This window comes from Haplochromis burtoni, unplaced genomic scaffold, assembly GCF_018398535.1.
Source record: "Haplochromis burtoni strain Fernald_Lab_line unplaced genomic scaffold, NCSU_Asbu1 Contig_318, whole genome shotgun sequence".
Classification (NCBI taxonomy): Eukaryota; Metazoa; Chordata; class Actinopteri; order Cichliformes; family Cichlidae; genus Haplochromis; species Haplochromis burtoni.
This window is the reverse complement of record NW_024582679.1, coordinates 287,678-315,394: the sequence shown is the minus strand read 5'-3', so window position 1 is coordinate 315,394 and position 27,717 is coordinate 287,678. Positions and strand designations below refer to the sequence as shown.

The following is a 27,717-nucleotide window of genomic DNA, read 5'->3' as shown; positions in this document are numbered from 1 at the left end:
GTTGTTGCTGTTACTTGTTTTGTTGTGTGTTTAAACATGCTGTGACATTTTGCAGAAATGTGTGTGAAGGGATTCAAGCCCCTGAAATCAACGTCACTCTCTGTGTGTTTTTTTCCCTTTTCCATAACACTTGTCTGCTCCTTCCCAGATGTCCGGATGGATACTTCGGCCCTCGATGCTTACAGACTGAGCCACTGCGGGTGTACATGCCCAATCCTTTCAAAAGTATGTTCAAATGATATGAGCAGCTGACAACAGAGACACAGTTGTCACTGGATTACCTCTGTGGACTCTTGCTGCCCTCCTCATCCCCCCCACTCCCCACCCCCCCACCAGATCTCTTCCTCTTTCTCCTCCTCTTCCTCCTTCTCAGGTCAACACGCATTGAGCTGTGCACTACACCATGCACACGATGGTGTCATCCAAAGGGAACACTCTGCTTCTGCTGTCTGTAGATGTTCTGTTGTTCTAATTCTGTGTCTCTCTTCCTCTCTCCCCCCTCTTCTCCCCCCCCTTCCCTTCTTTCTCACTTTTTCTTACTCATACTGTCCTTTTCACTCCACTCTCTCCCCCTCTATTTTCTTCCTTTCTCTCACTCTTTCACCACCCTCTTCCTCCTTCTCTCTTTCTTCGGCTTTGTTTCTTTCCATCAGGTGTCCAAATGACTTTACTGGTGATCGCTGTCAAACCTACGTTATGGCCAGTTTCTACCGTATGTCAATTTCCTCTTCTGTCACTGTCAGTCTGTCCTCGTGTCACGCGTGCATGCTGGGTGTAGAGACCGCATTAATTTCCTGTTATTACCTAATAGTTTTGTCTGTGTCTGCTCTGGTGACTCATTCACAAGCTGGCATAGATTAGTGGAGTCTGTTACTGTGTTTGGTCTGCATGTAATATTGTGTGCCCTTTGACTCAGTGCAGTGCGTTGCATGCGCATTCGCAGAATAAGAGTTCGTAGCGAGGCCGACAGCAGCGAGTCAGGGTGTGAGTTTGCTTTGTGCAAGTTGATTTGCACATCGCAAGTTGCATGTAACGACACAGTCTAATGGCAAAATAATTACAAAAGGACTTTGTTTAGCCCACTTACTAATGATGCCTGTTCTCGCAATCAGCTTGAAACATGCAAGCACGTTTGACCCTAAGTAGAGCTTGTATGGAAAGCCAGGCCCAAACAATTAGTCGCAACTAACAAGCATGACAAATGACTGGCTCTATCAGGTGGAGCACTAACTGATAACAGCAAGCTTGTAAAGAGCCCTTATTTGAGAGGCTGCAACCAGCTGAAGCTGAAATGATGGTGCATTTCTTTCTACTAGGATTTATTAACTATTGATAAACAGGTGTGAAAGCGTAACCGTTATCATCAACATAAAGATCAAATATGAAAATGAAAAAACAAAATCACACTGATTTGATTTGATGTCGGAGATAATCATGGATTCCAAAAGAAAAGGCCCACTTACCGCAAAACTTTACAGCACCTGCCTCGCATTAGTTCAAAATTAGCCAAGATGGTAAATGTGAAGCACTATTTGTTTAACTTTGAGACCAGTTGATAACTTGCGGAGGACCTAAATCACAGCCAGCCTGTAGAAAACACTAAGCTTTGTTAGGTCCACACAAGAACATTTAGCCAATTACATCTGCTATAACATGCTGATCCAGAAGAAACAAAATGGTGTTCGCACGACAGATAGTCCAAACACTGTACTGGAGTGCCATGTCAAACAGCTTTAGTAGCCTGGGGTTAGAGAACTAAACCCTGCACCATCCCACACGGCAACATCTGCAAACACATCTATCAACTGCGTTGTTATACTAAGATTAGAGGACGTTTTGTGGACGACTATGGCCTGATTGATATTGCCCTTAAGGGTTTTAGCTTTAAAAACCAACCACATGGTGGGGATTCTTGTGGAGCGTTTAAATGTCAGTATTACTTGAGTGGTGATTACTTGTACAGTGAGAGACGTGACATTAATGAAACGTAACGACTGAAATTTCAAAAAGTCTGGACTTGATTCTTTAGGGAAAGCACTGCATGCACAGGGTTCAAGTATAAAAATGATATAGAATTAAATCCAAAGCCTGTCATTTATGCTGGATAATGGCAGCATCATGCCTTTGCAAGCCCATATGGTTGCGATTTAATGTAACATTGCATTCAGAAAATAACAAACTGCATCTGCGTTTGGAGTTTCCTAATGCTCATCCCTGTAGTCTGACTTTTCAAGCTTACACATTCTGTTTGTTGTATATTGGCACAGAGTACAATACCCCCCAAAAACCCCTTCTTAAGTACAAGTAATTTCATCTCACATTAAGTTGTAATGCACTATGCTGAAATTGCTTGTTTTTCTGGCAGAGCAGACAGTGTTGTGTGGGAGCTTTTTTTTCCTCCCCCGTACACTCACACACTTTTTCTACATTCTGTTTAACTTCAGCGCAGCTGTGCATCAAGGACAGCGTTTATTTCCTGTTCTCATCCAGCTACACAAGTACAGACCAGCCTTGTATTATTTGCTTTGCATGGTTATACAACCAAGTAATCAAAAAACAGACAGAAGATGATAAAAACAAATAGTAAAACAATGAGAGAGAAAAAAAAGCGTGCACCCTCTTTCCGTTACAACACTATCATGGGAACAGCTTGGCTTTTAGTCTTTACAATCAAGTAGAACTGCTAAAATTTTAGTTTAAAAGGCAGACCCTTGTGCTCACGCACATCCGTTTCATAGTTAAAAACCTGCGTCCCGAAAGGGGCACCTCCCATCCCCAGGAGATAAAAAAGAGAAGGAGGATGGCTTTTTTTCTCCTCAGCCATAAGTGCTTGGATTAAATAAGAGCATGTTGTCATAAGAACAGCTGGGAATTGCTTTAGCCCAAGTAAAGCAAGTGAGGAGCCAGAAATATGGACTTGCTAGCTGGTACGACGTCCCTGTGGCCTCTATCTGCCATACAATATAAAGTCAAGCCATAATTCTTCTTATTCTTCATGATTATTCCAACACAGTGCACATACACTCCTTTTAACTTGCCTGTTCATGTGATGGGTGTGTCCTGGAATTGACAGTGTTGCATTTTTAGAAAGCAGAAAACTGAAAGCACAGGTAATCTCGGTAGATGACGCATATTTTCCCAAACAGTTGCTATGCACCTAATATCCCATTCCCTTTTAGGATTTTGTTTGGTTATGCAATGATATGGCGCTTCATAAAACATAAACCTCAAGACTTACTTGTAAAACATAAAACTGTGGCGCAAGATAAACACAGTCCCTCAGAAGTGGCTGCATGCTTGGGCAAAATTCTGCATCATTGCATTTGGAAAGAAAATAAGCGGGGTTAATTCAGCCCCCTCACGTGCCGCCGGAGACGCTACGTGTGATTATAAATGGAGACTGAGGATGACAAAGCCGACAGCGGTAGTGACTCCAGGCAATCTTTGGTTGTTAAGATTACGAGTACGTCCTGTTTGTTTTTAGAGAGCCGCAACTATTGGTAACAGATCCGCCACGAAAGCAGAACAGGCTTAAATAACCCTACACCTACCACAGTGGGTGCATCTATAGGATGTGCTCACCACTAGCACCTGGTTGCTGTCAGGGATCAGCCTTTTATAGGAGTAATAAACACTAAGCGACTCACACAGGGCCACATCATCTCTCCTTTGATCATATCTGGAAACGTTCCCTTTACTTGGCACTGCATTATTACTGAATTGGACCGACACAGCAACTGGTAACATGTATCAAAAAGAGAGTGAAAACTTATTACTTATTGCAAACTTACTGTTAGTCAGCTTTTTCAGCTAACTCAAAGAAAATTACAAAAAAAGGAAATGGTCTTGTTGAGGCCCGTATGCTGAGATATAGAGTGGATATAATTTTCAAGCAAGAGCAGAATATTGTAGTTTTATTAAGAGTATTAAAAAGTAGTAAAAAGAAATCAAAAATCCCTTTATTAGAATTAGTAGTAGTGATATGTGGTAGTGATACTGATACGTAGTGTGGTTTGAAGTGTGTGTTGCATGCTTGTGTCTCGTCTTAGATAGTACTGACCATGTCGTTCTGACAATAACCGACAAGTGTTGTGTAATGCCAATTTGTACTTGCTCCACTTCTATATTAGAAGGTGCCGCTCTTAATCTGGTCTTTTGTTTCTTGTGTCTCTCCCCCCTCCCCCACCCACCTTCCAACTCTCTGCAATGGCAGAGCATCTTGGGATTGAATTTATGGGTATGGAACAATCCATTTTGATTCTCAGTGCTAGCATAGCTACTAAGATGTCGTTCATTTTGACATTACTCGTGTTCCGTCTGTGGTGTGACCATGTCGTCCCCCGATTAACAAGTCGATCTCTCAAACAATCATGCCATGACTTATTACGACGACGAACCCTCAGTCAATGCAACTGATCCTTCATCAAACATCATTAACATGGATGTAATCGCCTCCACCTCTCATTCGCGTGCAATGGAAAAATACCATTAACTCAGTTTCCATCTCACTTACAAGAGCATATTTTCCCCTTGGACTTTAGTTCCTCATTCCATCTGTAACAAGCATGATCTGTCATGTTTGGAGCTATACCCAAGGATTTGCTCAATATTAGGATCTATCTTTCCGACCTTCTTGGTCTCATTTCTAGCGTCTCTTTTTTTTTTTTTCTTTGATATGCCACCTCAGTCTTTCTTTTTATGTGTGATCCTGACCATGCCTCTTACATCATTTCGTCATTAGTGTAGCTGAAATGTAATGTCGGAGTATAAAACATGACACGTTTCTGGTTTGGATCATCCTTCAGGGATGCTGTAAAATGCTGTGATGTGAGCATGCAATGCTATATTTAGAACCTACACTTTCTCCTCTATCAGACACTCTTTCTGCCCTCTTTCATCGTCAGCCTTTGTTTCCTGCTACCTTTTCCAGAAAAGTCCTCTTGTGGTTGGGAGTATAAAATTAATAGTAGATCTCGCTGCTTCAACTACACAAGTGCACTCTAGTAGTAGACCATAAGTGTCATTAAACTAACACAAGTATCGTTTCCTCTGTTTCAAATTCAATATCAGTGGCTAAAAGCAATATTGTTGAAATATCACTGAGTTTGCAGCTAAAAATAAACTGACTTCAGTGATTTATTTATGGCGTCAGAAGCTTGACACAAATTGGTATGCTGATGTAAAATGGCTACTGGTGAATGAAAGGAGGAAACCTGAGATGGTTGCACAGATTCAATTCATTCTTATTACATTATTAATTGGGGACTACACTGCCTCCATTATTTCCCCCCAGGGGAAACAAAGAATCTACGTCAACCTTTTACAAGCTCTTCTCTGGAAAAGCAAAAGCATCAATCAAATTTCATCTTCATTTCATTTCTAATTTCTCTTGTTTGACAAATTTTTTTGCAAAATTGTTGTGATCTCATCGTTGTGTTTCACTGAATGCCTGAGCAGATGATCGCTTCTGTAAGTGAGTGAGTGAGATAGTAGACCACCAAAGACACCAAGACTAAGACTTGTTATTGAATATTTCTCATTTTATCATGCATGGTGCAATTTAAAATAGCTGGTTTTTAGAGTTGTTTGATCGAACAGTCTAACTCTCCAACAGTCCAATGCCCTTCCCCCACCTACGCCGCGTTACTGCAGCGCAGGGAGCAGCAGCAGCATCTGCTGCATTTGTGATTATGCAAAAGAAGAGGTTTAAGTGTGAAGGGAAAGGGGGGATGATGCTTCATTCTGCTCAGGATTTAGTAAAAAAAAAAAAATAGATGTGTAGATGTGACACCATAACCACCTTAAAGAAAAGAAGCTAATTTTTTTCCTCTGTCATTTCTGTGTGTGTGTGTGTGTGTGTGTGTGTGTGTGTGTGTGTGTGTGTGTGTGTGTGTGTGTGTGTGTGTGTGTGTGGTGTGTGTGTGTGTGTGTGTGATGTTGACAGAGGCAGAGGAACTCTACCAGAAAAGAGTCCTGACAATCACGGGTATTTGTGTGGCTCTCTTGGTCGTGGGCATCGTGTGTGTGGTTGCCTACTGTAAAACCAAGTAAGTCCAGATGATGAATGATTTCTGAAGATGTACTCCTGCTCTTTAATTTAATAAATATACAAAACCGTAAATATTCGTGTACTTCCCAGTCCTTGTGACATTCAGCAGGTGGAAATGATAGATTATGTCTTAAAATACACCCTTACTTTATTAGGCATGTAGTTACTGTAGGTGTTACAGTAAATCAAAAAGACTTAATAAAAGGTGATTAAATAATAAGGGAATGACCAAGATGTTCTCAACAGGAAACAAAGAAACAGGATGCACAATCATCTGCGACAAAACATGTGTCCAGAACATCCCAATCGTAACTTAGCTAATGGACCCAATCACCCAGGACCCGGCCCGGAGGATATCCCTATGGTAGATGTATGTTTCCGAGGATTCCTTACATTATTGCAGTACACACAGACTAATTTACACCACATGGATTTTGTTCTTTACAATCGTTTTTGTTTTTCACTCTCCACCTGCAGTACATATCAAAGAATGTCCCTGCGACTGAACGTGTTATACGGCCTGCTACAGAGGGCTCATTTCCTGCCAGTCATGCCTCTTCCAGATCTCACAACTCTTCCACACGAGCTCATTCATCAACTCACAGGTGAGCATCCAGCACGTGCGTCATCATAACTGCCTCTTGCAAATAGGGAATCAATCACAAAGTGATAGAAGAGTTTGATTCATCGAGACAAGTTCCTATATTTAAAGGGCACACTCGGTTTTAGTTGATCATTACAATCCGATGTAAGTAAATTGTTAACAGTGCAGAGTATCTGAATAGAATCGTTAAAAAACACACACCAGGAGTCTCGCTGCTGCAGAGTGAGCCAATTGCTGGTGAGGTAAGACAGTCTGTCTGATTTCTGCTGAAAAAGGCAAGCTTTGTTATCTGTAACAGACACGATTTTAAATTTGTAAGTGATCTAAGATGGGAAAAAGTAGTGCTGGCAGAGGAGTCACAGCTGAAAGTATTACCAGGATTTCTCACATGGGAATTCGCAAAGACACAGAGGCCAACGAGTGCTGAATGCATTAGTCTGCACTACTGAAGATTTGGTTTTCTTCTGCTGTTTCTATTGGAAAGCTCTTGTGGACTTCTCTTCAGAAGCAACTTAATCAAAGGGTTTATGACTGACCTGTCGCTGTGAGGGACTAAGTTTTCATATGCAGGTTAAAGAGGAACAGGATCAAAAGAGATAAGAGCTGAATATCTTGGTACTTTTGCTAACGGATCATGGAATTGCAGTTGAATTGTGGAAATGTTCTTCCTCCAGAGACAGCCGCAGATTTGTTATCAAGCACTCTTTCAAAAAAAAAGGACAAAAAAGTGAAACTTGGACATATTGTGGGGTGTGTGCATGTTAACACCTATTTTTTTTGTCTTTTTTTATTGTCAGACATGAGGAACGGACATGGAGCCTGGAACATTCTGACAGTATCCTCTCTGACTCGCCGGGAATGATGTCATCATCCGTGGGGACCAGTAAATGCAGCAGCCCTGCGTGCATGGAGGCTCGAGCACGGCGCGCTGCACACTGTGGTTACTCTGACCCCCATCGGCCGAGGCTGCAGTACGGGGACTCCTTCGACTCGCTGGGAGACTCTCCGCACAGCGACAGGTGGGGACCAGACCTGTGTGGCTGATATGGCACTGGGTTTGTCATGAATATTTTGAGAAGTTTCCTCTCTCTGCTGGTTCTCTCTCAGCCTCGAGAGGCCAGTCAGGGCACTCTGAGAGACTCAGTGGAAACTGACACACAGCAGGCATGATGATGAAATACGCTAAGGTAGGCAAGAGTGAGAAACAGTGCTCATTTCAATGGGAAGAGTATTCCCTGGCCAGTATGCAATTCTAATTGGCTAGTGTTCCCTTTTAATGTTATTTTATTTTATTTAAGGGATGGTGTGACATTTTGTTAAACACACTTGTCTGCCATTTTGCACAGTCAGATTTAAACTCACTTAAGTCAGAAATAGGACAGGTTTAGTGAAAGCTAGCACAAAGAGGAGATTCAGAAACAGTCTGGCAGATACGAAGAAATACGCCTTTCATCACCTCCACAGCTGTATCATTTTTATTTCCTGTACTTCATGTAAATATGTCTGTACCAGAGGCACAGAGAAATTAAAGTTCTCACATGACAAATCAGATCAGACCTAAACTTAGATCTAAATAGTGTGCATCTAGGTCTTTCTCTTTATGTGTGTTGTAATTCAATAGTAGTCAGCGTTACATTATTCTGTTGCCTGATTGTGGTACCTAAAGTCCCCAAATGCCCTCCTCGGTCTCTGCTGATGTCTTGAATTCCAGCACTGTTCACAGCTGACAATCCATCGCTCAGCAAGCCTAGATTAGCAGTGAGCTGAGAGGAAATTTGGGAATTTGGGGGCATGGTTGGTTTCTACTGCTTCAACACAACTCCTACAAAGATTTTTAAAGACACTAAGGTTAAGGTTTCTCTCTTCTTCTTCTTCTTCTTTTTAAAACAAATTATTTCTTAGTATGAAGACCTGCTATAAAAGGGTGCTTAACATCACACTCTCAAACATTTTTTTATTCAAATGAAAGTCATTAACGGTGTTGTAACATAATGGTGATTTGAGCCTATGGTCTGCTGTAAAGGTATTGCAATATTTATACAGTGTTACGCACAGGGTAGCTGCATTATTCCCAGGAAAAAAATACTGTATTAACTGAATGTGTTCTAGCCCTTACTGCTACATTACAGCTTCACATTACTGTAAAAACAGACTTTTACTATAGTGTAGATTGTATCAGTGAGCTTTAATGCTCCTAAACATTGTTGTTCAACAAAGCAGCTCTACAGTAAGCCATTAGGAGTTTTAGAGATCATTTCTTCAGCGGCGATTATTGTCTGTCTGTTTTACTAAAACAGCAACAGATTGTTTTGCTGCCGCAGATCATTTGTGACCTGTCAGTATGAATTGCATTTTCTGTGACCAACAGCAACTGTGAGTGCTGCCAAGCTGAAAATGAACTGATCAGGCAGATTTAGTCTTCAGGATCTACATCACTTCTAGTATCTTGCTTCATGCATGCTTGATAACACTTATCATCGCCTAATCCATTTCAGATGGAAAACAGTACTGTGTATTGATAGCTCAAACTGACAAGCTGATCCTAAAGGAAACATAAGATTCCAATGGAAAAGCAGCTGTTTATTTTTTTAAGACTACTTCTCAAAAGTCACTTTGTTGAATATACTTAACCCCTAAGTGAAATGCTTCATACAAAGTGGTACAGTCTAGAAGCATCCAGCAGAACAGTCTGCTCGGTGGGATTCATTATATTGAAAGGCACAATTAGATTTACCTTAGCATGGTTTTCTTACCTTTCCAAACTTAAAATGCATAACAGTCAGACCAAATTATAATCACATTTTAATTGATTAATATATTAACCGGTACTAACATTCTGTTCTGTACCTTTGGCTTTAGTACTGAGCCAAAATGGAAGTATGAAATGGATGTATCAAGAAGGCTGGAGCTCCTATACAGAATCCAAGCCAACTATCAGTACCTAAGAAAACCTAACCGAACAAGACATGTGCTGCCTTTTATCTGCTTGAGTTCTTAACTTAACTGACAATACCCGCATGCAGCATCTGTGCATGACCGCTAGGTTGTGATGCAGCGACAGATTACATGTCCTCAGAGTCATTCCAGGTTGCACGTACGTCTTTGATCATGGTGGCAGTTTCTGCCTCAGCTGAATGAGTGGTGTTGCGGGGATATCTGAGGCTTGTGTCTAATATAGCAGGTTTCCTAAAGGAAATAAAAGGAAATAAATAAAACACTCTGTACACACAGGTCCAAAGTGAGTCACCGTCAGCCATCCATAAATTCTAACCTGTCTTTCAGGAATGTTTTGAATTGTTTTTGCTTTTTTTTATTTTATTTTAATATTACAAATGATGGGAAAACTCTGCATCTGTAGCGTATGCGCTTCTGATGTCTAAATATAGATTCTCAACATTAACTTCAGCAATCAGGCACGGTGTTAGTACGCTCATTGAATGGCTAAACGTGGGTTTGTTTTGAAGAGTTTTGTAAAGTATAGCTACAGATTTGACTCGTTGATCTTGTTGGGCAGGTTGATCCACGGTTATTAAAGAAGAGAGTTAAGTCCTCGTCCTTCTTCCTCGTCAGGACTGAAACCTGGCTGCTCATAGTAGATCATCAGAAAACTGATGTAAATGTTAGCTATTCAAGCTCTGCTGGGGGAAAACATTGAATGTCTGTGTACTAAATCCTGAGCCATGTTGTTATGAAAGATTTCTGTACCAACATTAATAAACATAGTAATGATGGTTTTACTTTTGTCAGTCTTGAACATTAAGCAGTATTGTGCCTGTGTTGGGTTATGCAATCCAGAGCAGATCACAGAGGAGACTCCATGGTGCTTTTACAAGTGGAGATATTATTATATATTATATTTCTCATTAGAGACGTTTAAGCTCTGCACACAAAAGCAAAAGCAGTCTGAGCAGTAATCGAGTAGCAAATATAACAGTAATATAGTTATCTAGACTGCAGAGGATTGCTGGAAGTAAACTACACTTTGGGGCAACCTGTAGCCAACGCCCAGTGCTCCACCTACAGCAGGGAGCGGTGCTGCTCAGGTGAAACTCTAAGCTAAACGTCTCTATCGAAAAGCAATCACTTTGACTGAATATTTAAGTGTACGTGCAGCTTCAGGGTATAATGTTCATTAGTTTAAAGAATACCTTTAAAACATTCACACTAGGTTACTGTATGTGCAGCTGTCTTTGTCAGCACAATTCTTTGTTCTTCTCCAATTAACTATGACCTCCTCCTCCTCTCTGTATTTACCACAGATACGTATCAGCCCTGACAACACCAGCCCGCCTATCCCCAGTGGATTTCCATTACTCATTGCCCCCGCAGGTGCCTACCTTCCAGATCACATCCCCCAATGCCAGCCACGCCATGTCGCTCCCTCCTGCTGTTCACAATCCGTACCCCCTGGAGGATGACCAGCCTCTGCTGCGCCGCTACCAGGTGCCCCTACACGATGCTCATTGCCAGGAGCCTTACCGGCAGCAGCGTCGAACCTATCTAAATGACAGCAGGGGAAGCCTTCCCTCCAGCCCCTACCGGCTGGCTGAGGATGAAGACTATGAGACCACCCAGGAGTATCTGTCCTCTCGGGAGCAACCAAAGAGAAGTGGGTCCAGTGGAACTGGAAGCCGGCGCTGGCGGAGATCCAGACTGAATGGCCACGTGGCCCCACGAGGATACGAGGCATCCCGGGACTATGGGTCTCGAAGCTGTCTAACAGATAGTGAGTCAGAGGAGGACGGCGAGAGCACGCCCTTCCTCAGTATGCAGAACATGAACGCCGAGCCTTCCACCATCTACAGGCCGGCGGACAGTCGGACTTCTAACTCGTCAGGGCGACACAGTGGGCATGGGAACACGCATACGAGACTCACACAGTCACGCTCCAAACCGGACAATACACCGCATTAAAGAGTGATAATGAACCGACAAAAATCAATATAGTATAGACCTGCATCTATAAGAAATATTTTTATTTTATATAACTGACAGATATTCTAAACAAATGAAATATTTATTTTCATTTTAGCAAAAGTTGTCTACTAGTTAACAGCAAAGACTTTTTTATAGGGAAAACTCTATTTATATGTACATTTTGATTTACAGCATAAAAAGATGTGCCAGTTTTTTCACAATGTTAAAAAATAGAGTAATATTGTGGTGCCTTTTGCTGTATGCCGATGCCAGAGGGCCAGTGGAGGTTTTTGTAGCCTTTCTTATATGGACGCCTCATTTTTTTATACACATTTATGTTTTTGTTTTTCCTCTCTGGTTTCCTATTTACTTTCTTTCCAAATTGCATTCTTCGAGAAGTCTAACCCCTTCCATATCACGCGATATAAACCACTTCAGCATAAAGTGTATGTTTACATATGATAATATGATTCGCCTGTAGGGTTTTCTTTTATGATTTGGGATTTATTAGAACGCCTCATAAATGCGATGTAGATTCTTTTCTTTTTTTCTTTTTTTTTTTGCCCGCTAACTAATGTCTACCAAGAGAAAAAGAGTCACAGAGAGTGAGAAATTGTGTTGCGTGTGCATAAATGTCTGCGAGCGTGTGTGCGTGTTTGTGCACGCTCGTGCGCACCTGTGTGTGTTGCTTGCATGCGTTTGTGACTGTTAGATGAACTTCACTGTTTGTTGTGGTAACATCAAATGTGTGGGTCTACTGGTGTCTCAGGAGAGTGAGAGTAAAGAGTCTCGGAGGTTCACAGAAAAGTGGTTAATCAGAACAGTGACCCCAGTGTAGGTGAGCAGGCAAGGCTGCTGTAGGGTTGTATGTTATGCAGGTCATTGCTTGATGTGTTTACAGCTATTCTGCCCCTCCCCAGTCCGCCCCATTTACGTCCTTTTTAAAAAAAAAAATTTTTTTAAATGATTATTTCCCAACAGGTTTTCCTTGCTTTAGCCTGGTATGTGGCCAACAAACACTGAGCCGCTTGGCACAGGGTGACCCCTGCTGTCAGAGGCAGTGGCAAAACAAAAAGATTGCGTCTGTTTTCACTCGAATCCCACGCCTAATCATCCTTCTGTGTCCATTCTGTTTTCGTGGCTTACGTTTAAGGCCACCAGCGTCTCAGGATTTCCACATTCATCCCCCCGCCTCCACCTCAAGCCCTGCTCAACCTCTTCCTTAAGTTTAGGTCTACCTAAGATTCAAGTTCTCAGATGCTGAGGACCTACGTGTTAACACGCAGTTACTAGTACCCCGATCATTCCCATGCAGAGAAAAGTAAAGTCAGGTGGAAGCAGCTCAGTGGATCACAGTACAGAGCATACTAGACAATATTAACGAAATAGCTGTGAAACTTTGGAGGATCATATGATGCAAAAATATGCAAACTTTCTATTTTGCTGTTTGATTACATCATTTTCTAAGAGGTGACTGTAGTGTGTTGTGTGGAAAAAAAAATGTGATGCCTATAGTGTAGAATGAAATAACATGATACAAATGCATATTTACCCGAGTTATTTTTTGAAAGCCATTATGCAGCCGTCTATCATGTTTTCAGCCTTTCTTGTTCACTTAACGTCACGTCCATTGAATGACTGTGTCTGTGAATTATTTTATCACTCGGCTTAGATCCCTCCACCTCACGTGCATACTTCCCAGTAATAGCCGATAGAATCCAAATAGTTTCTCCTCTGATAGTAATGTGTACTGCTTTGTCTTGTTGACTGATGGAGTCATTTAAAATTTAGCCTGTAAATGATGATTTTGAAAGTGAATAAATTCATTTTAAGCCCTTTGTCCTCCACTGAGGGAGAAGTAAATATTTGAAAGATATCTCAAAGTTACAGCCGTCAGTGTGGCTCGCACAGAAAGGACAGCTGATGTTTCGTCTCTGTCGGTATATTTCTGCTCCTCCTTATTAAAAATAATGGAATGCTGCAATTAGGGGGGGGAAATGCCTTTTAAACACTGATCTGCAATTCTGACTGGTATATGGTAAATGCACAGTGGCATGGCAATAGAGGATGGTCACACATCGGTCACAACATGCAGATGTTTTCATTGAGTTTCTCACCTCTGGGTCTAATTTTGTATGTCAGAAAAGTGCAAAAGAAGACTTCACCTCCAGTTTTAATGTGACAGCCCCTTCACCCTGCCAGTCCTCTCACCCATTTGAGATGCTACCGGGCACGTCCAATCAGCTTCTTCTGTTGAAATTTATGACCCCCCCCGACCCCACCCTCGCTTGAAATGTTTGAACACCTCTCCTCTGCATGTCCTTGTGGTCAAGGTTAGATGGGTGCATGGTTTAAAAAAAAGAGATTTTAAAAAAAAAATCACACAAAAAAAGCAGCAGACAATTCTTTTCCAGTCAGTGAAAGTGTATTTCATTTAACATTCAGCAATAAAAAAGAACCTTTCCCCATGTCATTCCTGAAATATGCTAGAAAAAAGAAAAAACTTGCGAGATTGTCATAGATTGTAAAATACAATGAAAAATGAATCCACCTGTTCATATGAGAAAATAAATCTTTATTCATATCATTTTACGTTGTAGTCATTTCTGTAGACCGCCTTGCTCTGTATTTTGATTCATCTCTCTCTCTCTCTCTCTCTCTCTTTCTTTTTTTTTTTCTTGGCTTGGGGTTGGACTCGTCTGGCGTGCGCAAGGTGTCTCAGGAGAACACGCATAAAACCTGACAGTGAAATAAAATCTATTTAATACAGTGATCGAGGGTTTATATGTTGTAACCAAAAGGTTTTAGATAGCAGTTTCATACAGTTAGTGCCAGACACACACAACAATGCATTTGTTGCGTGAGAGCAAGAGCACTGGCGAACTTTAACTATTTCAAAGAGGAAAGTACGAGCCTTAAATTGAAAACATACATGTTGATATGAGGCTATAAGTATGAATCTATTTATTGTAAATCCTGGTTTGTTTGGGTTTTTTCACTCCAGACGGATCTTTTAAGGAACACGAACCAAAGCATACTAGTATTGTGACGCTGCCTTTTTTGTTAATCATGGATGACTATATGGCCAAAATATCAACTGTTCTGATAAATGAGAGTAGCTACAATATGTGAAATCCAAGTCCAATATTTAAACACTGAAAGACAAAACCTCAATATGGTCAAGATTTCATTTTAGATTTAGTTTTCCACCTTCTGTTTTTTTTTCCTCACATGGATACCTTCCCGTGATGGGAAGTTCAGCTCCTGCATTGGCATATATGCACCACTAGATGGTGTCACAAGCAGCAAGATGCGGAAGTCTTCAAATCACAAGAGTTCACCCTATGTAGGCGTGAGTGGTGCTCCGCATCAGCACTGTTTCCTCCTTTACCAGTAACATCCCCCCCTCACATCCGTGTAACAGCAGTAACTGAGAGAAAAGCAGCAAATCCGCTGAACCGATTCAAGGAAAGGGACGAGACCAAGTAATGTTTCCATAATATTCACTCTTATCATTCTTTTCGCTGACCACCATCTGTTTAATAACTGCATTGATAACCACTGCATTACATTTTTGCTTGCGCGATGACACTCGTTTTCCGGGTGGTAACTGTGAGAACTCTAGAGAGCGGCGTTAAATCCAGAGCGTGCAGCGTGCTGAGAACAAAAGTAATTGAATAAATTAAATGGACTGAAATCTAAGAAACTACATTTCTCGGAGGCTGTCTTATGAAAAACACAAACAAAATCCTCTGACCCATCCAAGCTACCTGCTTCAGCAACAAAACACTGATCTGCCCTTCAAACATTAACTAGGGTGTTCAATTTTTAAAGAGTGGGGGTTCATTTCACATAATTCATGGGAAATCTGCCTTTACTCTTGTGTTCACAACAACAATGCTATAGCAAAACTGTGTGTGTGTGTGGGGGGGGCAGTGAAAAACAACGGCATGTCAGATTCCTGCTGTGAATCTATTTATTTAGTTTTTATACTTTGTGCCTTCTGTTGTGTGGCTCATCTGCTGCTTTTATTTAAATCCAAATCCTTGATTTCTTGTTCTGTCTCGTTTTAGTTAATTCAGCTCAAAGTGACTCATGCCAGATGAAGTAGACTGAAAGGGGTTTTACTAGTATTTGTGTTCAAACGTCCATAAAAAAGACAGACTTTGAGATTTAAAAAGGATTATAAGAAGTCTTGATTTAAAAGACAAAAAGGCAATTGTTTTCCAATACGGGCTTGTGTATAGAACAATAAAGATACCAGTGGATGCCGTCTTTAACCTGTGAAAGGCTCAAATAAAAAAATCGCTCTACACATTCAAAATACAAATAAAAAAAAATAATAATGACATGTGCAAAGTAAGATTAAGATCCTGAAATCTACTGATTGTCAGATAAACAGGTCTGATTGTCCACAGCGTTCTTTTCACGGTGGCGTTCGCTTCGGATTTAACTCATTTGTTCACAAAACGAAAGAAAAAACATTCGTCCAGCAATCATAAGGTGAACCAAATTTGTGGAAATCAAACAGAGAAGAGATAAAAGTAGCACTCACTCTACTTTCATTAACATGTGGAGTACAAAAACACTCAGGCAACAGGCTTTAGGAGGTTTGCCCCGGTGTCTTCCAAGATTATTGTTTCTTTTGGTGACATTTTGGAGCGTTTCCCAGATCCCCTGTGTGCAAAATAGAAAATGCAAATGTGGATATATTATTTTTTTTTTCTCCCTTCTCTCCCTCTCTCTTTCTCTCTTCTAGTCTTATGTGCTTTTTTTGGCCTTGAGTAAACCATGATGATTTGCTATTTGCTGTATACGTTACCCTCGAGTCCTCCTGAGTTCTGTTTCTAAAATTAATGTTTTGATTCTGGGACATGCAGAGATAAAATAAAAGGAACACATGCTGCGTCCTGGAACTCAATCTTACCTCTCCTCCACATCTTGTATTGTGTCGGGAAGGGGTGTGCCAAGCGTTTCTGGAAGAAATATAACAGCAACCCCACTGAGGATTGGCGCCCCTCCATAGATTAAACCTGGTAGCCAAGGTATGTAGTCTCCCGTGAGGCGCACCATGGGGGCCACCATAGCTCCTACACGTGCTATACTGGACACCAATCCCATGCCATTCTGACTAAGAGAGAAGACATAAAACCATAAAACAGCTGCAAACAGTCATAACTACACACTAGTAAAGTCAGAGATTGTGTCAACAGAGGGTCAGTAAATATGTAAATTATTTTAGTGATAGTAAAGAAGTGCATGTGCAGTCTTAGACTATTAAAATGTCATGAAACCATATATTAGAGCAGAGATGTCATTATGGGCCACATCCAGCCAACGTTGAATTTAAGTAAGCCAGACCAGTGAAACTCCTCAAACTCCTCTTTATATCAGTGTAAAGAAGTTTGTCTACACATTTAATACCTTAGATTTCTTAATATAAGAAAAATCAGCACAATTTCAACGGTACAGTTCAGGTTTTCTACGTGACAAAGACATTATTTGGAACTCATTGCTTAGACCAGTGGTTCCCAAACTTTTTTTGCTGGGCCCCCCTTTGTTTTACAAGAAAAATGTTCGCGTGTGCGCGTGCACAAACACATCCTCCAACCACACACACCCATATTTTGCTCCATTGCGGTTTATTTCACACCTCAAACATTTAGTAAACAATTAAGCAAATACAAATAAACTGCAATAAATTACAGGTAGTAAGAAAATAAACTACTAACTCTTTTATGCTACGTCCACACCTAAAACAAGAATTTTGAAAACCCAACCGGTTCCCCCAAAACGAAAACGCCGTTCAAAACAACCAAAAACGAAAATTTTTTAAAACTCCTTTTTTGCGTTTACCTGTGGACGAGGAATACAGAGTTGGTCACGCAACGTCAAAGGTATGTGCCTTTTTCCACGTCACGCTGTGCGCCACGTTATTGTTTACCGGAGATGAATTGCAGAATGGCAGATAGAGACAAAATACTGTTAATCTGACTATCTTCGGTTTTTACAGGCTTACATACACACACGCAGTTACTGTCCCTCTATTTAGAAAGGCAGAGGCGTCACGGTGTGATTATTTTACGTGTAGTTGTTTTTTCCCCCCGTGTAATAATATTCAACATTGCTATCAATTCATTTTCGAAAAATGCCTCTCTGTGCAAAATGGGTTGAAAAACATAAACAAGTGTGAGATACTGTTTGTCCGTGATTTAGACAGGGGGAACAAATCGTGGCAGGATCAGCCTGATATTATTTGTATCCCACTGTAACTTTACTGTATACAGAGCTAACATCTCCAAAATGTCAGGAGTAGTTAGTCATTACAACAAGTGTTTGGAACTAAAAATCAAGAATGTGGGATACTGTTTGTCCGTGATTTGAGCCCCCACCCACCCACCGGGGGCGGGCCCCACACTTTGGGAAGGTCTGGCTTAGACCGTCCTTCAGTTAGAAAACATAAAAAGTCTGGTAGCACTTTATAACATGACCTGTGAATAATTTGCAGGCAAGTAGGTTTTTGCAAAAACGTTCAAACGAGTACACTGTTTGTACCCTGTACTTGTTTCACTTGTTTGCAAAAACCTGACATGTTGCCCACAACATGCATGTAAGTACAGGGTACTTACAGTGTACTTGTTCATTATTTTTTGCAAAAACCTGACTTGTTGCCCTCAAAATGCACGTAAGTACAGCGTACTTGCCTGCAATTTGCAGTTCATATTATAAAGTGTTACCAATAGATTTCACAGAATTTGTAAATCTACTACTGTATAAAAAACAAAAAAGCAGCCACCCCTGGATTAGCGATTATCCTTAGTTGTTGCTCTTCAGCGAAACCTAGATTTCATTGTTAAACCAAAGTCATCTCGATTCCTTGCTGATAGTTTTATGGTTTTGCCAGATGAGACTTACCGAATAATGGTTGGGTACAGTTCTCCAGTGTAAAGGTAACAGCAGACGAAAGATGCAGCAAGACAACCTTTACCCACAACAGCCAGAGAGGTCCGCAGAGTTTGTTGATCTGCAAAAAAGCGGAACATCCATCAGGTCACTCACTTGCTTCTCCTCAGCCTTATGTTGTGCACATGTCTGTGTTCTGACATACCATAAGGTACCAGCAGGTTGATCAAGATAGTGACCCCAGCGATGATGAGAGCAGCAGACTGCGACGGCCGGCGCCCTATATAACTCATAGTCACAGCGATGATGATTTTAGCTGGTATGTCAACAGCTCCAAAGATCACTTGTATCAGGTAAATATCCACTCCAAACTTTTGCAGATCCATGGAAAGGCCGTAGTAGGCAAAGCTGGTTGATAACCTAAATATAAAAATACACTTGGTGTCATTGCAGTTTCACAGAAGGTGCTGTAAATCTGTCACTGAGTGTTTCTACAAGAGCAGCACACACACACCAGGCAGCTGCCAGACAGACTGTGCTAATCCTCATGTAGGGTGTGCGGAACAGATCCAAGGCAGTGTAGGAGCCCTTTGACATGGACAGCTCATTCTTCATGGACTCCTGGAGCATCTGTGCACAAAGAGAAAACATTGTTAATATACAGTCTGTTTATGTGAAACACAGATTTATGTCCCACAGTTTAAATATTCCCTTACCTTAATGTCAATTTTTTCTCCCTCATCACACCGTCCGTTAAACTTAGCCACACTTTTAAGTCCCTTGATCGCCCGATCAGGCTTATTCTTTAAGGCCAACCATCTTGCGGATTCATGAAACCACCTATAAGGAATATTGGTTAGGTTTGCTACATTTTTAAAAAATGTTTTAGCTTACATTGGTGACTATAGTTGAAACTTTTCAGTTCAATGAATGCCATCTCACCATGCGTAGAGGAAGAACACATAGAAAGGCAAAGACACAGCCAGGGTTAACCACCTCCAGTCCCGGATGTAGTAGGCCATCAATGCCAGGATCAGCTGGCCCAGTGTGTAACAGTAGCCAGTCATCGTGCCCACCACAGTTCTCACACGAGTGGGGGTCCACTCAAGAACTTGAAACAGATGAAACACATTTTCATAAGATTGGGAGCCCATGTCATCAACATCCCTTTAGTCAAGTAAAATAAAGGAACTAAAAATCATACTGAGGGACAAGCTGTTGAGTGCTATGCCAGATAGAGCCATGCCACAACCAAACCGGAAAAAGCAGAACAGAGGGAAGGAAGGAGAAAATGCAGCACATGTTCCAGAGACCGCCATCAGAAGGTAAGACATGAGCAGGAGGATACGTCGACCATATCTAGAAGACATGAGGGCCATCGGTGAAACATTATTTGACTTGCTGAACTGTTTATTATTCATGCCACTGGGCAATTAAGATTTTTCTTTTCAAAGACGAGTCAAAATATTACACATTCAGCTTATTGTATATTATTGGTGTTACTTGTCTGCAAGGCTTCCGAAGAGAAACGCTCCCACAAGCACGCCTCCCATGTAGATGGTTTGTCCCATTTGCTTCAAAGAGTGCAGGTCACACACTAAATGCCACTAGCAAAAAATGCACATTACAACATATGAACATCTGCACTGCGATGACAAGTTGACTGAAACAGTGTGATAAAAATGCAGTTTTACATCAGATATGATTGTGGAGCTTCTGTCAGCCATGTTGTACGTCCAGCCATCTATGCATCCTTGCAGGTCAGCATCCAGATCATCCACACTGTTTCCCTCATTTCTCAAATTGGAGGTCCCATTTTTATCCAGGAGGTGCCACTGTGGAACAACGTAACGCTGGCACCTGTGCAATTTTCCTCTGTGGTCCTGTGGTACTGTGATCCGCAAAGCTTCCTCTGGGCTCAGCTGGGACTGTGAGAGATTTGAGTGAGCGCTACAGTAGTGAGGAGGCACCGCAGCCACAAAGTTTTGCAGCAGGTTGTGGCTGGCCAACATCAGGATGGGTGTGGAGAGGAGGGTTACGTGCACGATTTGGAAGCGGCCCGTGCTGCCCACCTGCTCAAGGAGGTCGCTGAACCCCATGCTTTTGTACAACTAGAACGCTAGAAGGCGACTTTAATGTTAATGGCACTAGATTATGCTGTTGTTTCCCAATGAACTTGGTTCCGGCACCTGTGACAACATTGAAAAAAACACTGGTTGTGAAAAACAACCACTGAATGTTGTGATAGTGTTAAATATTAGAGAGTTAAACAGACTTACCTGCCGAGTTAGTCTTCTCTAATTAGATAAACTGGAAAAAGAATGCACAGTGACTATGTTGGTTACTGTAGCATCGCCATTAAAACAATTAATGCGGCTCAAATGAATGCTAGCAAAGTGGTCCACAGAGAGTCCTTAAAAAACAAAGCTATAAATGCTAAATAAAGTTAAAGACGTCTTGTTGCTGCACCATGGAAAAGTGAGCAATCGGCTCACAAATTCCAAAAGCTTTCCTGAAGTTTGGATTACCTGAAGTACACTGTGAATTCTTGAGGTATTACCAGCTTGTTCTGCGAAAGCTGAGGTAGAGTACTCTTTGTTGTATAGTGGCAGCGTCAAGTCCTTCACTGCAAGTGAGCTTCAGCATCAAGAGTGAGCACATAACTATGCTCAGCTCGCTGCTCTGAGATGCACTCCCTGCCCTTTAGTGACTACATAACACGAAGGGCAGTGTGTGCGCACAAACGTGTGCGTGTGTGTGTGTGTGTGTGTGTGTTCATATGTGTCAGGCCGGCTGAATTTGATTTTCTTTGTCTATTCTTTTCTTTCTTCTTGAATTGTTCGCAAATCAAGCAAGGACCGGTTTGCTGGTAATATATGTACAAAAAAGGTATACGACACCTTTAAACAACTGAAAAACAGCAAGTACGTGTTTGACTTGTTGCATCATGCTGATAAATATTCAACTATTTGAAAGATCTGTAACAAGCTTTCGTTACACAACAGAATTAGCAGTCAATCAGTCAATCGTAAGGTGTCCTTCCATTCGTGCAATGCAGAAGAAAGGCTATGAGACAGAACCATTCATAAAGGGCAAAAGAAAAACAAAATCTTTTTCCGATTATTCGTTTTTCATATTTGTATTGCACTTATGGAGTAGATGTTGCTATCTGAGACTGCCTGGTGTGTGTCTTGGTGATTAGTTATGAGGAATGTGTGCTCTTGTGTAAGGATCAGCATGAGATGTCAAGACGAATGAAGCTGCAGGTGCACCAAAGCAAAACAATAAACTTTGCATTTTTTCAGCTGCGAGTGTGTTCAGGAAAAGATTTGTCCTTAGATTCCTTTTTATTTGATGTATCTGCTGTTTGAGCCTTAAAAGTCTTGTTTTTTCACAGCAGCTGAAAATAAAAATGAGAAAAAGATTCAAAGGACGTCTTGAACACTCTCTGCATGACCTGTGAAATTTCAAGAATGTGAAGCGCTGTTTTACATCCAGTCTTAATGTTTTACAAAAACAGGCTGTTCTGTCAGTCTGGATTTAAATTAACAATCAACAAAAGCTGCTCTGGACATGTGGACGGACAACAGAGTAACCAGAAAGGAACCAAACTGAGGGAAACACTCAGAATATCAATGAAGGTCTAGGGAGATGGCTTAGGTATCGCATGCTTTTACTTAAGTTTATGGCTCACTAAACAGCCAGTCATGGACAAAACAAAGGCAGCGGGAACATTTCAGAAGAAGAAGAAGAATTCCTATCATATGCTTAGATTTTATTGCTTTTAGTGCAGTGCTGCCTGATCACAGTCACATGAAACAGTAAAATGTGTACATTTAAATATTTTTATGTCCTTTTTTCTATGCTCTCTGAATACAGTATAGATTTACGACATTTGCAAATCCCTGCATCCTTGTTTTTGTTTTAGTCCCAAATGTTTTGCAATTGGGGTTGCAAATACCTATATGTATATGTATATGTATCATTTGAAGCCACTTCTGCAAAGGATTCACTTCCAAACCCACAAGCTATATCAGTCTCATATACAGACTATGGCCCACACACAGATGTGGGGATCCATTAAAGCAGCATGGATGCATGTGTGCCAAATGTCAGCTAGATGCGACCCTAGAAAAACAAATGAAAAAATTAATATGGATAACAACATTAATATGCATTCATAGGGAAATGAACTAAATATCACTCTGAATGTCAAACTGTCAACTATGGCTCTGACCCAGAGATCACTGTGACATCAGTGTCACTTGCTGAGTTGGTTCTTTTATGCAGGGCTCAGTTTAATTAATTCACTTTCATCTTGGTTTCAGACCTGCCAACTGGAAGGACACTTTGAAACAGAGGTCAGTGCAATAACATGTTGAGACTCGAGAGGTGTGCGTGTCAGCCTCAGAGCCTCTGCAGCATACAGTCACCCATATTTACCTTTCTCTGCTCAGGTTCACGAAGACGTTAGGAATTTCAAATGGAGCTGGATTCCAGCTTAAAGAGGACCTATTATGCTCATTTCCAGCTCCGCATTTTTATTCTTGGACTCTACTACAGTAGCGTTGCGTGATTCACAGCTCCAAATAATCCTTTATAAATGATCCATTTATCCTTCACTGGGTTTTGGTGCAGTCATTTAGTTCATCCACTGGATTTATGACAGAAAATAGGCAAAGTGCATTATAGGTAATAATAATAGTTAGTTTTTAATATAAATTGTAAAAATAACAACTATAAATAAATATATATATATACATATATATTATTATAATAAAAAATAACAGCTGCAGTAACTAATTTTAGACCAATAGAAATGACACCCCGATTTGCAGCAGCGGAGAACAAATGAAAAATTTGCTCTGGTCACTTCATGGAAGATGAGGGGATAACCTGATGATTGCAATTAAAGTGGCACACAGACCTACGCATACATTTTCATGACAGTTCAGAGGAGAAACAAAGTAAGGAGTCATCATCAACAGATACAGCAATCAAGAGAAAGAAAAATACAACAGCAACACCATCTTTATTTCAGTTTATCCTGATAAAATCGAGTTGTAGGGCTAACTTACAAGCAATGAAAAAACTTTCAGTATTGAAATGCTCAAACCTCACACCTGGAGAGACAGATACAGCCTGAAGGAAACATCTATCGCAGGTTTTATTCTTTAATTGCCAGATTAAAAAATGCAATCAAATAAAGTAGTAAAAGTAATCAAAAAGTAATCAGAGGTAGAAAGTTAACAACGTGCAAAAAAAACTGCAGATGTGTCATCAAATTACAGATCAGGGGGGACTAAATCCACAAAGTCTGAAAGAACAGGAAATTGCCATTTGAACAGTGAAGAAAAGGTTTCTTTTGTGGTTTTCTGAAGATGGTGTATTTTATGATATGCACTTGCTAAAAAGATAGACAAGCTCTAAAGGTTAGGGATTTATCAAATTTATTAAATCAGTAAAATGTGACAAAACATGTGCATCTTCTCACCGTTTACCTCTTCCTCAGTTAAAACCTGTTAAACATAAGTGGATACGTAACACTTTAACTTTCAGTTAAGTACCAGTACAAAGAATATAAAAACAGTTTAACAGAAGTCCGACCCCACGAACCGTTTCAACATTAAATAGAACATAAGTTACACAAACTGTCTTTGTCTTTTCCCACTGACAATCTGTGTATCTTTAATGAACTGCAGTCATCACTCTGACCACTTCTTCTGAAGTTTAGTTTTAGTCTTTACTATCAGAAGCTGTTCTTGCCTGGTTCCTACACTTTTTCCGCAACAATTTGTTTTACCCAGCCTCTTGTTGCTTTAGCCTCCTATGCTGTAGTTTTTCATGTTCATTTCTGGCCACCCAGTGATTGGTTGAGATAATATTCAATGTTTGCTGTTTAATGCAGAGAGATTTCTTTTCATGCTGATCAGTGTAGATATAGTTCTGCTAACGTATATGTCAAATAAGATCAGTTTTACAAGGTACGCCAAGAAAAGAGCATCCATACTCACCATAAAACCATATTACAGTAAAACTCAACCTCAACAGTAACCCTGATAGTACTGGGGGTGGGAGGGTGGGTGGGGGGCTGTTCTTTCTTTTCATTTATAAATACTATAGTGAGTTCACAAGGCCCATTTATGTTTGTATTCTTCACTGTAACAGATTGAATTTTATGGGGTAAATGCATTTCACCCAGTGAAAAACATGCCTATGCAGCTGCCCAGGCAATGTGTGCATATTCTCGCCACATGAACCTGCTCTCATTTGTGAAAAGCACAGGTCGTCATTGGTGGACCTGCCAATTGTGGTATATTAGGGCAAATGCCAGTTGGGCTCCATGGTGTTGGGCAGTGAGCACAGGGCACAATAGAGGATTTTGTGCTCTCAGGCCACCCTCACAAAGTCTGTTTCTGATTGTTTGATCTGAGACATTCACATCAGTGGCCTGCTGGAGGTCCTTTCGCAGCTCTGGCTCATCCTGTTCTTCCTTGCACGAACAATCAGATACGGTCCTGCTGATAGGTTAAGGATCTTCTATGGCCCTGTCCAGCTCTCCTAGAGTAACTGTCTGTTCCCTGGAATCTCCTCCATGCACCTCATTTTGTGCTGGTAGATACAGTAAACCTTCTGAATGGCACATATTGATGCTCTGGTCCAGGTGTGATCGCATGCTACAAGCAGTTGCACTGACCCTAGCCAAATGCAAAACTACTGAACCAACATCCTAGAAGTTTAATGACTGATGCTATACCCTGATTAAAAAGTTTTCTTTTAATTTTTTTGAGTATTATATATCACTTGGTTCAATAACAATGTCTTATGCTAATTTCTGCTTTTTGTAACCTTGATCGCTCAGTGAAAGATAAGCCTACCCCTGTAGCATGTCCGTATGTGATGAGACAAATTAGATTTGGAGATGTATCTGTAAAATTTTTAAGAACTGAGGGACTGAATGTAACAAACCCAAAAACAGGCAGAATGAACAGTCACAGCAGATTTATTGTAGAACTCCAGTGATAACAATGGGTAGGACTTAACTGCTCAGAGTTGCAGCTGGCAGTGTTTGGATTCAGCTGGTGGATGTGAATAAGAGAGATGGACAGGCAGGCGTGGTAGCTGATGATGTGAAGCTCTGGTACCAGACAAAGGATTTGATGCAAAGGAACTAACAAAGACTCTTAGGAGGTCAGACAACAAAGGGACAACATTATAGAACTACAACTTGGCCGCAGTGTTGATACCATATTGACAAACTGAACAACTGAGTCAAGAGCAGGAGCTTGATTGGTGGATTAGTCTCATGTAATCAAGTGAATTGGCAGCAGGTGTACGCCACATCCTGAAAACACACACACACACACACAAACAGAATGCTCCACTCACATCTTGCTTCCTGAGCTGCAAGCAGTAGAGGTAAGGAGACCTGAGAAGCGAGGCAACCGGCATTTAACAAAATGAGGTGACTGCGTCAGAGCTATAATTTTAAAGCAGCGTCAGTTTATTAGAGACACATGCTGCACAGTTGCAGAATCTTTGCATTCTCTCGTGTCCATGTATCTTTGTGCTATAAGAATAAAATGAAGTCACTTAGTTTCACTGGACATGTTTGAGGAAGGCAGGATTTGGGTTTTTCAAGGTCCAATTTCTTTTTTTGTTGTTAGGTTCATTCCAAAACATCACACCTGGAAAGACATCTGTGCCTAAACACCTGTGCCATTTGTTAGATGCTGTATTACCCTTTTATTTATGCACTTGGCTGATAGATCTAGGTTTGTCAGCCAGGATGTCAAGCTGACATTCACACTTTAACGCAGTCTCAGCGTTTATGTGCAGCGAAATTGTTAACATAATCTAAAAAAGCAGCCAAAGGTTTCTCAGAAACAGTCGCTGAAGAGCTGCCATTTTTAATGATGATGCTTTGATTCATTGTTTTGGAATAAAGGCTGTGAATGGATTTATTCACTACAACAAGTATCGTCAGTAAAAGCGCATGATAACAGCTTGCGTTGATAATTTACAGCCTCTAACTGCATCCTATCACCAGAGTGCTGTCCTCACTGATATAGTGCCTGTGGGTCTCGTGCTGGTATTGTCTAGCCTGGGGCTCGGGACCTTGGGCTTATCAGGCGCTCTGATCCCTCTCTTTTTTTTTCCTTTTTTTTTGTCTAATTGCATCTGTGTGCTACATTGCTACCATTAGTTGGTTTAACCTACATACAAGAAACCTGTTGGACTCTATCTAGTAAACAGAGCCGTTGCGAACACACTCCCATCATGAATTTGAATAGTTCAAACGGATTGGATTTATATAGCGCTTTTCAAGGCACCCAAAGCGCTTTACAATACCATTCACTCTCGCATTCACACACTGGTGGAGGCAAGCTACGGTTGTAGCCACAGCTGCCCTGGGGCAGACTGACAGAAGCAAGGCTGCCCCTCTGGCCAACACCAGTAGGCGGTAGGGTAAAGTGTCTTTCCCAAGGACACAACGAACAGGACAGAGAGCCCAGGGACCTTCCGGTTACAGATACGCTTCCCAACCCCCTGAGCCACGGTCGCCCGGCCTAAAATAAAAACTACAAATAATTGGTGCAACACCTACATGAGTAGTAAAACTTCCGTTACTTTTACATAAGAAAATGGTGCTGAGTTGTTTGTTTGAGGCTTGAATTTGCGCAGTCTCTAAACCCAGAGAGCAAACAACACACATAGATGTGCGTATCTGCGCTCACGTCAGTGTTCAAATTACATATTAGACATGTAGGCCTTGTGGAAGATTGAGCGTGCACTATTATTCACAAGTATCTAATTACACTTCTGTCCCTTGTGTTTTTCAGTGGATGCCGTTGTTATTAATCAGACTTTTTCCTCCCCATTCACTCTCATAAACACAATTATACTCCCTTTCCTTTTAGCACCTCAAAGTGTACAATCACAGCTGTCACTTTAAAGCTGTAAAATTGTAGTGATGGCATGACTATAGACTGGAGGCATATCATCATTTCCTTTTTGTTGTTTATGTTGTTGTTATGATTGGATGAGCTGAAGTTTTTATTTTCCGGCGTACAGCTGGTGCATTCACTGTCCATCAACACTGATTCTGGGATTTTTGTCGAGTCGCAATTCTGACGATAACTGTTTGTGCAGGTCAAGGTAAAGTCCATAGATGCCTTTTTTCACCAACTCACTCTAAGTTGAATTTGCGGCTAAATGTACGTGCATGTTTATTCGATATTTT

At 41.0% G+C, this 27,717-nt stretch overlaps 2 protein-coding genes across 6 annotated transcripts in view; one reads left to right on the top strand and one right to left on the bottom strand.

Moving 5' to 3' along the window:
• nrg2a (neuregulin 2a) overlaps nucleotides 1–12,952 on the top strand; it is a 74,345-nt gene extending 61,393 nt beyond the window's left edge. For 2 of the 3 annotated variants that reach the window (XM_042228333.1, XM_042228331.1), the window contains exons 5-11: nucleotides 654–712; nucleotides 4,214–4,237; nucleotides 5,945–6,047; nucleotides 6,296–6,419; nucleotides 6,527–6,654; nucleotides 7,451–7,672; nucleotides 10,913–12,952. In XM_042228333.1, coding sequence (XP_042084267.1) covers nucleotides 654–712; nucleotides 4,214–4,237; nucleotides 5,945–6,047; nucleotides 6,296–6,419; nucleotides 6,527–6,654; nucleotides 7,451–7,672; nucleotides 10,913–11,567 — 1,315 coding nt within the window. In that variant the 3' untranslated portion in view covers nucleotides 11,568–12,952. Of the gene's footprint in view, nucleotides 1–148; nucleotides 226–653; nucleotides 713–4,213; nucleotides 4,238–5,944; nucleotides 6,048–6,295; nucleotides 6,420–6,526; nucleotides 6,655–7,450; nucleotides 7,673–10,912 lie in introns of all 3 variants that reach the window. The other variant, XM_042228334.1, reaches the window with a different exon arrangement.
• A 1,088-nt stretch (nucleotides 12,953–14,040) lies between these two features.
• Nucleotides 14,041–21,181, bottom strand: slc22a6l (solute carrier family 22 member 6, like). Of its 3 annotated transcripts, XM_042228335.1 has the most exons (13): nucleotides 21,002–21,181; nucleotides 20,753–20,783; nucleotides 20,168–20,662; nucleotides 19,977–20,080; nucleotides 19,678–19,832; nucleotides 19,416–19,584; nucleotides 19,190–19,313; nucleotides 18,988–19,103; nucleotides 18,679–18,893; nucleotides 18,486–18,594; nucleotides 16,498–16,701; nucleotides 16,126–16,247; nucleotides 14,041–14,309 (listed from the first exon to the last, which is right to left on the bottom strand). In XM_042228335.1, the coding sequence occupies exons 3-12, from the start codon at nucleotides 20,570–20,572 to the stop codon at nucleotides 16,160–16,162; spliced, it is 1,689 nt and encodes a 562-aa protein (XP_042084269.1). In that variant the 5' UTR covers nucleotides 20,573–20,662; nucleotides 20,753–20,783; nucleotides 21,002–21,181; the 3' UTR covers nucleotides 14,041–14,309; nucleotides 16,126–16,159. The 3 variants fall into 3 exon arrangements, with proteins under 3 accessions (XP_042084269.1, XP_005941463.1, XP_014195256.1); XM_005941401.3 differs by having other exon boundaries at nucleotides 14,041–16,247; XM_014339770.2 differs by having other exon boundaries at nucleotides 14,041–16,247; nucleotides 20,753–21,181.
• Between the last annotated feature and the right edge of the window lie 6,536 nt (nucleotides 21,182–27,717).